Source organism: Nesoenas mayeri, assembly GCF_963082525.1.
Source record: "Nesoenas mayeri genome assembly, chromosome: 1".
Taxonomy (NCBI): Eukaryota; Metazoa; Chordata; class Aves; order Columbiformes; family Columbidae; genus Nesoenas; species Nesoenas mayeri.
In genome coordinates, this window is record NC_137541.1 from 5,273,692 (window position 1) to 5,289,470 (window position 15,779).

The 15,779-nt window shown below is 40.8% G+C and overlaps 1 protein-coding gene across 1 annotated transcript in view; it reads left to right on the forward strand.

Moving 5' to 3' along the window:
- Positions 1–3,781: 3,781 nt before the first annotated feature.
- ITIH2 (inter-alpha-trypsin inhibitor heavy chain 2) overlaps positions 3,782–15,779 on the forward strand; it is a gene marked incomplete at both ends in the record, with an annotated part of 28,574 nt that continues 16,576 nt past the window's right edge. The window contains 8 exons of the mRNA XM_080360865.1: positions 3,782–3,865; positions 5,446–5,520; positions 10,651–10,686; positions 11,414–11,586; positions 12,308–12,412; positions 12,747–12,909; positions 14,116–14,223; positions 15,409–15,537. Of these exons, the coding sequence (XP_080216991.1) occupies positions 3,782–3,865; positions 5,446–5,520; positions 10,651–10,686; positions 11,414–11,586; positions 12,308–12,412; positions 12,747–12,909; positions 14,116–14,223; positions 15,409–15,537 (873 nt within the window). The remainder of the gene's footprint in view (positions 3,866–5,445; positions 5,521–10,650; positions 10,687–11,413; positions 11,587–12,307; positions 12,413–12,746; positions 12,910–14,115; positions 14,224–15,408; positions 15,538–15,779) is intronic.

Genomic DNA, 15,779 nt, shown 5'->3' on the forward strand with positions numbered 1-15,779 from the left:
GTAAAAGCAAGTCAAAACTACCCTGCCTACTCTATAGGTAGCAGTGCTTCTCCCATTGCACAGGTGAGGAGCTAAGGCACAGACTAAATCAAATCAGTAAGACAATGCAAAGATATTACAATAAAGCTGATCCTCACCACATCTGATGAAAGGAGGTAATTCAGACCAAACCAGGACCCTAGAGCAGGTACTGGGTAACTAGTAGGTATAAGAGAATGAGCTGGGAGAAACACAGTCCTTCCTAAAGTGATTACAAGCAGCCAGTTCTGCTCATGTTCTCCTCGGTGGGGGCACATAAGGACACAGCACGTAGTAAATAAGACTAAGGTGTGTTTTAACATGGTTCAGATGCAGTTAGGTTTGGTGAGTGAACATGAAGCCCGAGGTCTTGATTGTTCATATTATCCCCCTCCTTGGTCTCCTGATTTTGGGGGGGAACATGGCAGGCACTGTTCTGGGGGTGCCATTGGAAACTGAATTAAGCAATTACTCATGTGTGTTCACGTTAGACACGTTTGGTGCTGACTTTTGCTGACTTAGCAAGATGAGCAGCTGTTCTTTGGGTGGGAACTGAACAAATTAAATTGCCTGGCATGCCCACGGCCAGCACAATCTCAGAGCTGAGCTTCCACATGTATTCCATCTGGAATGGATCACATTATGTCAAGGAATCTCTCTGTGTTGACGTACAAACACATGCACATGGGTGATGCTTTGCCTTCACACATCTGCATTCTCCTGTTTTTCTGTGCAAGGCTCATGGGTAAGACTATTCTTCATCATTTTCATTATACCAGTTAAATAAACCCTGTGGGGAGTGCTGAAGCTAAATAAAATGTTGGCACCTTCTAGCTCAAGAGCAGGGGTATTCCAGACTCCAGACTGAAGCTGAGGGAACAAGATCAGAGCTGGATTTGGTCGTAAGATCAGTGCCATGGCTGCGTGGATTCATAAATTAAAGGCTTCCAGTTCTCTATGCTTCTAGGTAGAAGAATGGGATGCCAGACTCCCACCTCACACAGACACATCTAAATTAAATTCCCAGCTGAACCAAGAAGTAAATCTACACAAAGCACTAATAAAATGTAAAATTTAGTGACATTCAAAGCCAGCAATTTGATCAAGCAATTGGCAAGAGTCCCAAAGGGTTACACAGTCATAGACATAGACAAATGTCCAGAGGTTAAGTTAATTATGGTGAAGTTCAGGGAATTACATTAAATATTTTCTTTCAGGTCTTAATGTAATCAACCTCCTCTGAAACATCTGGATAGGACCTGATGGTCCCCAGTTCTCACACTATTTGGGAGGTGCCTGCATTCCTGAAAGGTCTTTTCCGGGATCCCAGTGGCTGCTGATCTCCCTGTTGCCATTTCAGAACTTCAACATCTGCTATTGTCCTGATTTGGAATGAAAATTTTAAATATGTCCGAATTGTTTGCCGAAGTATCTCAGTGGTGGGGATGTCTGAGTCTGTGTGGGGAGATTCTGTGAAGCATGTGTTGAAGAGGTCATCTGGTCAGGCAGGTCATCAGGTCCTCGTACCTGAAATGGCTTTGCTGGATGGCACTACAAAGAGATTAAAGCTGACACAACAAGAAACCCTGTTGAGTATGTCCACATATAGTTTCCCAGAATGGTTGGTGTGTAGTGAGACGAAGTGTAGTAGGAACCCTGAGTAAGTGTGTTGCTTTGCAGGTATACTGTGTTCTTGCTTGGATCACTGGAAATTTTCAGATAAGAAATTCAGTATGGGAAGGGGAAACTGTCTGTCTCATAAGATGCAGGAATTGTGAGCATTTCTGCCCAGGTGCAAGCCAATTTAACACAATCTAATTATTCTGAGGAAAAGGCTCTACCCAGCAGTAACTCCAAGTGCTTCAAGGAGGACAATGCATGAAAAATTCCTTCCAGAGGGATTCCGGCCACGGAGAGGACAAGTCATGAAACAGCCTAACTGACACGTACCACGAAATATTTACCAAGATCCTGTCCTGGCCATGAAATTCTGGGGAAGTCCACCTACCTAGGCAGCAAATGGTAGGGCTCAGAGACCTTTCTGAGCATCCTCAGCTCATGTTCCTCCCGTATATTGTCTATACCTTTTCCTTGAGAAAGTTCAGATTTTTTGACAGTATATTTGAGCTGTTCATGCCATCTAGTGGTCACACTAACGTCCTAATTTTGTTATTTTTGCAGGAAAAAAATAAGCCACATTTGGTGGTTATGAGAGAATTGGAATAAAAGGTTACAAAATTAATGTTTAAAGTAAATTCTGTTCTAAAGGCACGTTTTCATCTCTCCAGAGCATCAGTGATTAGCTTCCCAGTCCAGGGTCCCAGATACCTCCAAAAAACTATCTTAAGATTTAAGTTACTGATGAGAAATGACTCGTAACTTCAAGGTAGGAGCATGTGTGTGAACAGAACTCAGCTTAGACAGAAAATTCAAGCCATAGTAGATACTGTCAACACAGGAAAGACTGGATACCCCACGCCTGCTGCTCTTGCAGTCATGGTTAACCCTGTCATAGCTATAGATCCAGGAGATAGGAGTCATCTGATGAAGCTTAGATGTCCCCAGGGCTTGTGTCATCCTCTGCGATTTCTGGCTGGACTTCCTACATGGTGTGAATTGGACCCAGCAAGGGCAGGATTCATCCCATACTATGCAGCAGGTAATTAAATTGAGTCAAGCACTATATGGTCTATTCTATTCTATTCTATTCTATTCTATTCTATTCTATTCTATTCTATTCTATTCTATTCTATTCTATTCTATTCTATTCTATTCTATTCTATTCTATTCTATTCCATTCTATTCTATTCCATTCTATTCTATTCCATTCCATTCTATTCCATTCCATTCTATTCCATTCCATTCTATTCCATTCCACTCTATTCTACTCTAATCTTGTCCGCTGTTTTTTTTCCTCTGGCTCTACACTGTAGGTCAGTCTTTTCCGTTGAGGTTGCTCAGATGTCTGTCAGTTTCCATTCTTCCTGGAAAAGTGGAAGTGGTACCCCAGCTCCTTTTGTCAGAAACCTGCTTCCTCCATTTTTTCCTCTTTTTGCTTTGCTGGCTTACTGCATCTCACCTCTTGAAGTACCCAAAGAGGCAGGGAGGCCAAATCAGTTTCAAAAGCATCCGGGAGCTACACAACATGCATATGAAAACATAATCAGACGTGTTCACAGGACTAATTTTGAAAAACGAGAACTATCCCACGACCAGATACGACCCTTTTCCAGCCAAATAGAAAAAGGAGATTTGTGCAGGTCAGGATCCAGCCCAAGGGTCTCTGCCAAACCCCATGAGATAGATGGCTGGCTGGGAAGGCCCTTGGAGAAGCACAATGTTGCTGCCCCGATCGCTTTGAGAACCAGTCTTCACCTCATTTACTATAAACAAACAAGCTAGGAGTGAGTTCTTGCTTTGATCTTTCAAAGCTTTGGGTACTTCAAGGTCTGTGCCCAGCAGGAAATTAGTCAAACATCATGGGAAGCTGCAAAAGCAAGAAGTGAGCCTATCCAAACCTGAGCTGTTATCGAGGGCAGGGGCGAGTGAAGACACTATTTGGATAACCCTTGCTCAGGCACCACAGCTCAGACTTACGTTGCAAGGCAAATATTTACCTATGGCCTAAACAAAGTCAGCGTTTCAAAACTTTGTTCAAAATACTGCATAACCCTGAGCTGTTTCCTTGAACTTGTCTCAGAGAAGGAAAGATCTTGCGGCTGGTACCTATGCGGGCTGTTCTCAGGAGACAAGCAAGAAGAAAATGAAGCATCTGCTGTGCTTCCTGGGTTTGTTCCTCATTCCTGGAGTAGGAAGCTTTGATCTTGTTATTGATGAAATCTCAGATGTGAGTATTTCAAGGCAGGGCCCAGGTCTCCCTTCCTTGTTGAAGTCAGCGTTTAAACTGCAGCTGTCTTGGGTGGGAGTAGAATCAGATCGTTGCTTCACAGTTCTGCTTGTATCTCATGAATTCTCTTCTACTTACAGCTGTAAATGGGATTGTTCTGATAATTGGTTTTCACCTGTCATTCATAGCATTGCTTCTTTAATATTATTAAAATTAGGACAGTATGGACATAACTCCAATGTTTTCTTCAAAGAGGATTAATATTTTTACCCGAACCTTGCCTTTTCTGTTGGTTTTAACCTTTGGCTTTCAAGTAGACTTCTATGCTCAGACCTTCAGCATATTTTATATCTTGTTTCCCTGGAATAAACACAAACATAGCACTTTGTTGATGGGGTCTCCTGTATGGACTACTATGAACCTCAGCATAGTTTTTTTACAGACTCAGGTTTTGTTAACAGGAATTCAAATACGGACTTAAGATCCTATTGACTATACATTCCTCAGCAGAGAGATGAGATAATTTATAGAAAAGCTTGTAAAGGTTGGGATAATACAATGATGAAAAGAAGCATAGTTATAGCTTTGGCTCTGAAGTGAAGCTGAATCCAAATTTAAAGCCCCTGACTCTGGTGAACTTAGATTGGGGTGTCTATTCCCCTTTCCACATTGCCACATTGCAATATTTCTGTGAAAATAACAGGGATGGTGTGAAGCTTTCTTTTCATTTGCAAGATTAACAAAAAGAATTGGTGAGCAGGCATATGCTCTTTTTTTCCTCTTCTTCTTCCAGCACTTTTCAAAACACAGTGGGATTTTTATCCTGAGTTTATAATTCCCAGGAAAAATATTCCAGACCCGTGGTCCCTTCTAACCATAGACACCATGCCAGCTTAATATCAATGTGCTTTAAAAATATCAGTTAATTTTGTGTCAGCTTCTGTGTGTGTGTGCTATGATATAAGTCAGAGAGCAACTCATTAACTTAAACTTCTTTACTGCCATGAATTAAACTTCTAACAAACTTTAATTAAGAGTATTGCTGTGGTATAAGAACCACACTTCTAATTGCATCAGTGCTTGCACTTGGAAAACACCTGATGTTCTTTTACTGCCAATGGGACAAATTTAGGTCTCAGGTATATTAATATAAAACCAGAGACAACTTCTGGTTTGAGCAAAAATTTTCTGAACTTGCTGGTTTAAGTGAGATCAGCATCTGAAATGCTGTAGTTGTGATGTCTGGACCCACCCTGATGGTGAACTGCCTCTTGCTTTTTATGGTCATTTCAACACGTTAAAGATTACTCCTTGTTTCAGAAGGAAAGATTGTAAAAAGATAGTAAAGGTCATGATCTTAAAAGAGTATATAGAGCTAATTGGCCACAGGGGGAAACTGAATGTGTGAAGATGCAGTATTTTGGTCTCAGGTGGTTTGCACCTTTGCTCCCCATTTGCACCAAGGGGAGGTAAATTCCCTTCAGAACCCTATTAGAGTGCTAATCAGTAACAAATCAAGTGATAAATCAAACAGCAAGGCAACAGCAACACTTCTTTCTTTCTTCCTCTTTCCTCTCTAGGAAGTGGAAAATCTGATTGACCTAGAAATTGATGGATTTCCTTCAAGCTCCAAGATGAGAAACGGCAGGTACCAGGTACAGTACCCAGAAATGCTTCAGAAAAAAGGGAAGCAGGATTGCCTGGGAGCAATTTGCAGGCAGTCTGTTCCATGTCAAAGGTTGTGAGTGTGCAATCAGGTGGGATTAGAAGGTTCTTATACGCCTTGAGACTTCCATATCTCTTGTTGGGATGAGAACTACTGCTAATCCTTTACGCAGTACCTGGAACAACAAGGCTTTGTTCCATATTTGAGCTCCTAAGGACCACAATACAGATGCTAAACAATGGAGATACTTGTCTGTCCAGCTTCACGTGAAGGAAAAATCTCATTGATATTGGTGAGGCTTTTCCATGAGAAAATGGAAAAGGATCTCAGACACTGGCAATGTGGGCTGAAACCACTCAGCCCTGCAGAGAGTCCATTCATTCATACTTAAGTAGGGTCAAAAGAGTGCAGCACAGTGTCACATAGCTAATGAGCTGGAAAATTCTGAGACTGGAAAGAAAACTTGTTTCCAGCATGCTGATGGGTTGTAGTTTACTGTATTCTGTCAGCTTCTGAAACAGAAACATTTAAAACAGCATTTCAGGAGTTTTCTTGCATTTTACACCGTAGTAATTAAAGATAATAATAATGAAACGAGTTGTTTGAAGATATTAACTTTTATTACATTATATTATTATTATTATGGACTGAAAGAAATTATTATCAGAATGGACCTTGTCCTCCACTAAAGCTCTTGTGGTCTCTGTCATAAGCTTGTTCAGTACAGTGAAAACAAAAGATCCTCTTTGGTAAAGTTGGATTTCGCAGCATCTTTGAAGTTATGCACAGGGAAACACAATTTTTCTTTATCCTAAGGCTTTATGAAAGGGTCTTAACACAGAATGTAAATGTAATTTACTGTCACCTAAAGCCCCCATTACATTGCCAGAAAAATGGAAGATTTTAGTACAAATATGGATCCAGCCAGATCACGTTTGCCAGACCATTATCCAAATAATTTTATCATGATCTAAGCAGAAATCCTCTCTAACCGCACTTCTTCAGGGCATAATTTCTTTCCAACATGTCTGCATTACTGCCGTATGTATTATGTTGCCTCTGCTACCCAACTTTCTGGATACATGGTGATATAGACATACACGTGCAGTAATTTGTAATTCTACTAGTGTTTTTATTATACCAGCTATTTCTTATATTCCCATATATTATTTCCCATCCTTTGCCTATCAAATGAGCCTTTGCAAAAAAAATTAAAAATAAGATCTCATCTGTAGGTTATGTTATGTTAGTTGAGTCACATTAAAAGATTAATAAATGAGATAAATTGAACTATGTAGAACAACTTGACACAGTAGCTCTTGGCCAACAGAAGGCATACAGTTACTCAGTGTTAATCACCAGAGGAAGACTGTCTTCCAAATTACTCTTTTAGCACTATGTATTTCTACAATGAGCTCAGTAGCCCATTGAACTCTGCATACCCTATGGATTAGCTCGAAATAGAATGAATTGAGTTTTGTGTCCAGATCAGGTATGCTTGTGACAAATATTTGCTCCTGAGTAAAAATACTGTGTCTCAAGGATGTGAATGGTCCTTGTGACCACTGAAACAGGGCACCCCACGGGCTAGAATGCAGGTAATCTTGTGAACCACTGTGAGATGGTGCACTGTAGTTATCTCTGTTTTGGAGATAGATAATGGAGTGTGTGTCTAGACTGTGAGCTGGGATGTTCTGTAGCGTGTTTCCCAGTCCTGGTCCTGATCTCCGGTTGTCCAGAGCCAGGTGGGATCACACCTATTTCCTTACTGCTCTGCCTGGTTTGCTCTCTATGAGAACCAACACAGAAATGAAATGAGGGTGGAACCAGCTGGCTGGAACACAGAGAGTGGAAACATTTGGCTGGAAAACCCCCTGGCTCCCAGGGTATGAATTTGACCAGAAAGACCAGGATTCATCTGCAGCACTGTGAAAATAAACTCTGCCAAACTCTATGTTGGAAATTGCTCTTCTTGCACCTCACAGTGAGAGTCATAATCCCCAAAAGGAATCTGAAGAAGCTGCAAAGAGATTGCAGTGTGTTAAAAAATGCTTAGGAAATGGCTCACCTGAGAACAAGGAAATCTGTAAGGAGACAGCATGCTGGGCATCAACTTTTCAACCTCTTTCTTAATTTATGGATTGTTATGACTTTCCCTGGGAATTTTTATGCCCCAGTAGAAAATTAGTACAACATCTCTGAATCTGCTGTCCTTGTTTTGCTAAGTCATACCTCAAAAGTAGACTGTGAACTGCAACTCAAAAGCAATGGTAAGCTAGGCATCCCACAGATGACATAAAAACTGCAATTTCTTGTAATGCATTACCTCCTGTAATGTGTTCCTCCCTTAGACACCATGACTTCTTCCTCCAGAGACAGGACAGGAGACATCATAGCCAACAGCCTTGAAAAACAGATAACTTGAAATACTCAATATTTTCTTGATGGTAGACTGTGTAGTAATTGCAACATTCATGCAGAATGATTTGAATGAAGATCATTATGGAGAGCTAAATATCCATAGCCTGCACAGATAGAATCATAGAAACATTTTGGTTGGAAGAGACCCTCAGGATCATCGAGTCCAACCACAATCTAACTCTGGCACTAAACCATGTCCCTAAGAACCACATCTAAATGCCTTTTAAACCCCTCCAGGGATGGTGACTCCACCACTGCCCTGGGCAGCCTGTCCCAGTGCCTGACAACCCTTTCCATGAAGAATTTTTTCCTAATATCCAAGCTAAACCTCCCCTGGCCCAACCTGAGGTGTCAGGAGAAGATGAGTCTCAATACCTAAAGACAGGACCCAGCAACTGTCAAGACGAGATCCTTGAAGCAGTTCTGGAAACATTTCTCATCTCCACCCTTACCAGCAATCTGCCATACATCAGCTGTTGCGCAAGGTGCTGTTTCCATACAGTGCAGTAATCAGCAGATCTGGATGCGGTTTAAAGGCAAGGATCAGCCAAGAATCCAGAATTAGCGCATCTCATGTGCCACAGAAGTCCCTGCGAGGCCCATGTTCTCCACAACCTCTCCAGTGCTCAGATCTGAAGTACAGTTATCTACATCTCTATCCTTCTGGAGCAGCTGCCCTCTGCAGCCTTTGGGATCCCAGGGGAATGGTTGGCCCACCCCATGTCTGATCTCTAACAGCAATGGTGGGAGTCACTGTACGTTCAAGTAATTAGTTCATGTCTCCATCAGTGCTTCCCATTTCTCCTCCACCATCCCGAAAACAAATGAGAAGGAAAGCTGGACATCTTGAAAGCTTTATAAAGCTTCACCATTATAAAGGTGAACCTTGAGCTCTTCTGAGAACCAGAAAACCAACACAATGAAACAAATCCTCTCTGTGCTAAGGTCTTGGTCTTCAGATTTTCAAAATTTGTTTCAGCTAATTGTTTCAAAAATTGTTTCAGTTAATGTTTGTTTACTCTTAATTTGTATTCATGCTAGTGATGTTTCCCACCCCAATGATACATATGGGGACAATAGTCATTCCTTATAGTCTGGCTCTTTATCAGATGTGAAGGGTCTGGTTCACTGTACAGTGCTGTTTGTGGGATGTCAGGATGGATTGAGTGAGGATCAGTCCATCAGGCTTTGAAGAAGGTCTACATAGAGCCATAAACTTCCAGATCCTGAAATCCTAGTCTGAATGTTGCAGGTGGAACCTGTATAAATAGGAAACCGAAAACCTGGTTTTGGTTGCTTGTTTGTTTGTTTGTTTTCTCAGGCAGGCAGAAATCCTGCAGTCTCTCTGTCTGTCTTTGAAGGATCCTTAAAATCATCTCACTAAAATGATCTTGCAATGAGATGTATCATCTCTTAAGCGACCCAAGATTTTCCTAGTAACAGTATGTTAATCACCTTCAAATGAAATTAGTAACCATTTAGCAAGCCTAATATACACTACGTGACTAAAGCAGTTTTTGTGAGCATCTTCTGTGATTTGGATCCTCTTGGATCCAAGTGTTGCTGAAACCTGAGATGAGATTGGTATGTTCTGGTACATTTTTATAATTTATCCATCAGTATCTGAACCAGTCTCCCTAAGTTCTTGATCATCATCAACGGCATTGAAGGGCTCGGTTCAGTCGCCCACATGTACGGATCTAGCAGCATCAAAGACATCAGATGTCATGCAAGACCTACAGGAGCTCCATGATGTCCTGGATCTCCAGCTGAAAGCCAGGGAGGTACCTTTGGGCACCTCCAGCAGCACTGGGCACTCACTCCCCTCATCAGTATGGTCAGCACGGTTTAGGGCAGTACTCATTCAAAGTGTGTCATCTATTTTCAGATGGAAGGGATTGCTCCATTGACTGTAAAGAGCTAATTTTGCCTAGTTGTGATGATAACACCAAAGCAGACAGGTGTGTTAAACAATTGCATCTTCCTCTAGAACTAGCTGAGCCAAATCCCACCCCAGGGTCACTCATGTGAGTTTCGACTGTGGGGAATTAAACAGTATGATTCTAATGGCCACAAGATGTCACCACCTGTTTGTAGAAATTTCCAAATGGAAATATTCATACAGCGGGGAAAAAAAAACTTACTACACAATTAATTGTTTCAGCTCTTCTAAGCAGTGCGTACATAATTAAATTTACATATATATAAATATATAAATGTAATATCAATTATGCAATAGGTTTTTATATGCATCATATTGCAGATATTACAATAATATCAATATATATTCTATAATATAAATGAAAAAAATTAAATAAAAATGTCTGGATTTTGAGGTTTTTCCACTTTTTGATTTCTGAGTATGACTTTTTGCCAGCAACTGTTGCTTTCAGGAAGAATATTTTTGATCTAGAAAAGAGTGTTTTCCATAAAAAATAAAGGCAGAGGCAGTGAGCTGTTCTTCTGGTTTTGATAACCTCCAAGTCACAGCTGGGACATCATGTGCTCCAACATCCCGTGTAGAAGTCCATAAAATAAGACAAAAGAAATATGCACACTAAGTCTGAGATCTCAGACCTTCTCTGATCATCTTGGAAAGCAGCTTTTAGATGTCGCCACTGTCTGATCCGTGTCTTGAAACAGCCACAATCTTCTCCTTAGCTTTGCTGAAACATGTTTCCATATTTTTCTTTTCCAGAGAAGCACATCCGACTGGGGCTATGTTGGAGATCTGGTGAGTTTTTTTCTTCCTCTGTGGAAAATAAGACTGAACAAAGTGATTTTCTAGTTAACCATTTTTCGGAAATCAATCCTTTTGTTTGTTTAGTCCCTTGTTTTTACTGCTGGTTGGATATTAACCTATTTTCTTTAAACAGAGCACCGTTTGCACAATACTGTTCATACAACTGCTCTTGGAGGGAGAAGGGTATGGTAAATATGAACAAATAAGCAACAAAAGTGATTAGACAAATAGAAGATCTTAATATACCAATTTAATACAGTTCTCCCACTGCCATGGTTTAACCTTTTACAAGACTAGGTCGGTAACCAGTGCTTCAGGTCTCCTTTGTTTAGGACTTTTATTTAAATATAAGCTCTACCCTCCTCAGTATATGATGTTGAGGTTTACTGTGTACCCTTCTATGTTGGATTGTACCAATGGAGTCATTCCAAGGACATATTGCATGGTTAAAAGCAAGGAAAACATTCCAGCTTGATGAATTCCCCTTTTCAGCTGAAATGTTATAATGAACTATATCCACATGTGTATCCTGCCACCATTGCCAGGTAAAATATAGAGGTGTCTTGAACTTGAGTTCATGTCCCATCTGGCTGCCATATTACAGTGCACAGCAGTAGAAAAAAAGGCACTGAGACTATAAAAGGGGTTGGTATCGGCCTCTAGGGCACAATTTCTAGCTGTGTTCTGAGTTTATAGTGGTAATTTCTGTTAATTACAGGTGGAGGACGATGACAAGATAGGTCTTTACAGCTACAAAGTTCAATCCACTATAACGTCACGGTTGGCCAACACAATGATCCAAGCGAAAATGGTGAATAATGCAAAACGGTCCCAGCACATAGTGTTTGATGTACAAGTCCCCAAAGGAGCTTTTATTGACAACTTCACTATGTAAGTAGTGGTCAGGTATCAGCTTTGTGCTCTGGCAGGTTCAACGTGGTGGCAGAATGTGGTGGGATGGAGGTATTTGTAAAAGCAAAACAGCTCTTACTATTTTCCAGGTTCAGTGTAATTTTAGTAGGCTTTCTCAAAGAAAAAAGGCTCATGTCATCATACTGTCTGTCTGTCCACCTCTTCCTCTCCAGTAGTTATTGGGCCATTGGCCAATGCTGACGAAACTTGACAAAAGAACAAAAGTCTCAAATAAACTAAGCTCCTACCTGTTTTTTGCAAGTTGGCGTCAGATCAAAGGAGATAGAGAGACCCAAATTAGAGCCCTCACTGAACAGAAATAAACTATCTTCGTTCAGTATCCACTCAGAAATGCAGCAGACAGCTTGCTGGTCAGAAACATGTCCCGATTCACCTTCCAGAACAGTCATGACATGAGCAATTGCCTGGAGAAAGTGTGAAGGAGATTGGGAGAATAGATCTTGCTCAGAGTACAAGAGTGTTGGATACTTGAAATTAAAAAAAAAAAAAAAAAAACAGGTAGAGAAAAAAACATACATACCTGCTGGAAACCAGACTTCATGACTTTAGGGTTAAACAAGAGCCTTATTATTTTATTTCCCACCAGCTTAGATTTCACTGATGTTTTTCCAAAGTGAAGAAACAGTCATCGCTTGTAAAGTTGTTTTTCTTCCAAACTGACCGTGTTTCTCTCTCCTAGGGATGTCAATGGTATAACGTTTACCAGCAGAATTCGGGAAAAATCTGAAGCCAGAAAAATGTACTCTCAAGCAAAAGCCAAAGGCAAAGCTGCTGGAATAGTAAGGTATAAAGAGTTTAGCACATGAGTGTTGTACTGAACTTATTCATAAGAGAACTGAGGTGTCCCATCCCAGGAGGAGATAGATGAGGGGGAAACCCTAGGAAGGAAAATGGGTTGTTTACTTATCTAGCAACCCTGATATTTAATTGTCAAGAACTTAACTTGTGTTTCTGCCTTCAGCTTGATAAAACATATTGTGCTAACAGACAACTGCAGTTCCCTGGTATAGGCCACAGTCAGAATCAGACCCAGCAAATCTACAGATCTAAACCAAAATACAAAGAAACTCTCTTTCTCCTTGTATTTTCCCAAAATAACCCCACAGCTGACTTTTCAGGAGCAATGCCTTGGATATGGAAAACTTCAAAACCGAAGTGAATGTGCCTCCAGGGACGAGGATCCAGTTTGAACTTCACTACCATGAAATGATTCGAAGGAAACTGAGCTCCTATGAGCATGTTATCTCTGTGAAGCCAGGACGCTTGGCAAAGCACATGGAGGTAAATTAGAGCTGGTGTGTGTAGGACACTTCATCTACAGCTCCTTCCTTTTATACGGGTTCAGTACCAATAGCGTCAGTGCCACTGTGTACACCAGCATGAGACACTTCAAACTAGGAGCTATGTAGCTACAGGAACAAGGAGCAAACGTGTTCTGCCTCCTGTTGTACTAACACAGTTGGGCATCTCCTGAATCATGACTGACTCACATCAGAACCACTTGGGCAAACAGCTTTTGCCTATATATACCTTTGTGTAAACTTGCCTTGACTGAAGAAAAATCAACAATATTCGCTATTTATTCGGAACAGTGCTTTTCACAAGAATCCCAGCTTCATGAGGTACTGTCCTATAAGAACAGATGTTCTCTGAATGACACTCCCTCCAAAACTGGCTGCCAGAAAGTGATTTATCTTATTCTTACCCTCTTTTCTTACACTCATCCAAAGGTGTCCTCTGTCATCCATCAACAGACACAGCATACAGGGCTAGCTGGACATTTCCATCTGGCCATTCTCATGTTCCCATGTCATAAATGTCTCCTTCAGCTTTCCATGGCTTCAGCACAAGCTGTATAGGAAAGCTGGCTGCTCGCATGTCCTTGGTGCAAGCTGTGATCTGCTGCAAGCTTCCCAAAGGCCTGAGTTGATCTTACTGGAAAGGACACCATGTCCTACCTCCTAGTAATCTTACTAACTATTCAGAAATACAACCAGAAAAAGCCCTTATCTCGAGCTGACAGGATAAGACCTTCATTTTCCAAATCACCTAGACCATCCAATCAACAGGGAAAATACTCTCCTGTCGATCGCCTGAGTAGGAGAGGAAGAGAACCTATCATTAAAAGTGAGAACTCATCATCATCCTGGCCTCCTAACCCAAAGCAACACTTAGGCAGAGTCATGTCACATTTCTTTCATGCTTTCAGCTTAAACAATGGAATCATCCTTGACTCCTGTCTCACCATTTGCCCCGCAGAGTGGGAAAGAGAGGAAGAATGAGCATTTCCACCAAACTTTTTCTATTCTTTGCATACTTTTTTATCTTTCCATCATGGTCTGGTTTTGGCATTGCATGGATCCCCACTGTGAATGAGACTAGTCCTACAGGAGCATTCTCAAGAGCATCCCAATCCTCAGCTGGAGTTTTCCTGTGGAGGATTTGTGAAATCTTGGTAGTATTAATGTTCTCCCTTCCCACCTTTAGGTAGATGTCCGCATTATCGAGCCACAGGGACTTCGCTACGTCCATGTTCCTAATTCACTCGGAGATCATTTTAATGGAATCACCACTATCTCCAAGGGAGAGAAAAAGGTAATAGTCACAGACTGGAAATAGCATGAAAACTCCGTTTTTCACAACACTTGTTCCTACACAGTCATGGCGCTTTTTCAGACCTGCTGGAAGAATGAAAAAATATTGCCAAAAAAAAATTATTGCTACATAACAGTATGTATGAGATGCTCAAATAATATAGTGACAGCGGTATAGAAATAGTGGGTAGTCTGTCCATCTTTGCACAAAGCTTTTCATTTGTAATTCTGAAAGAGCAATGTGCTGGGATGCTGGAGGTGAAAAAGGTAGGTGATGAATATTAAGTGGAACAACCATTCTGGAATAACTGCACAGTCTCAATTCCAACTGAGAACACCTGCACAGGGACTTATTTTAAGATGGCTCTTTTCCTTCACATTCTTACCCTAGCTTTCTCCAGCATAGCTCTAGGGTATAAATAAACCCTCCAACAGCAGAGAAGTTTTTCTCAAGCAACTTCACACAGTGGCTCTGGGAGGGTACAACTCTTCTCACTCTTCTGTCAATATCTAATACAGGATATATGAGTCAGGTCCCAAAAGCCTGTCTACACTACTGTAATAATATCTTAGGCAGTATTGTTTCTTGACATCCAGGCTCAACTTCAAGTCTCATTCACCCACATTCCTAGTTCAGCAAATTATTTCAGAGGTGGTATGTGGCTACATGTATTAAGTAATATATTTTCAGGAAATTTCAAGTTATCCAGTGAAGTAGACAAATGATTCCATAAAGTCTGCATAATCAATTATGTGACTAATTAAAGTTATTCCTAGCACTCAGTTTACAGACACATTGCAAACTGTTGTTCATCTGGGGGAAAAAAAAGGGTATTTAGAATGTTGATAAAATTATGGATAATTTCAACAAAGAAAATGTTAAATAAGCCAACAAGTTACTTAATAGAAATGGTTTGCACAGTTCTAATAGGAATATTTGGTGTTGTAAATGGGTTATCTTATTTGTGTCACAGTTGCTGCTACTGGATCAGCATATCCAGGCAAACCCTGGTGCTCATTTTCTTTTGAAGTTACAGAGTCCATTTTCTGCTTATACTAAGAGCATAAATAAAGAAGAAAAACATTCAGTGAAATATGATATTTCGTAAAGGATGAACTCTTCTTCTTTCAATGATCTACTTCTCGCACAACATCTGATTGACTGATGATCACTTCTCGTTTCAAGGCTCACGTTTCTTTCAAGCCAACAATGGCTCAACAACGAAAGTGCCCCACGTGCTCAACCACAGCAGTAGATGGAAATTTTGTGGTGCAATATGATGTGAACAGAGAAACCACGGGTGGAGAATTGGAAGTAAGTGTTACTGATTAATTGGGGAGATCTGTGAATGTAAGAATTGCTGTCATTAAGCAAACACTGCTAAATAAACTTCATCATTCAGGAGAATAAGCATGAGGAAGAGCTCTGTATCCAATTGAGAGAACAGAGAGATTTTAAGTGGGCAGAATGGATTTACTTAATTTATGACTAAGACGTGGTCCTATATATAGTCAGCAGCAGATTCCTGTTTTGTCCAAAAGCCAATGTCTAGCAGC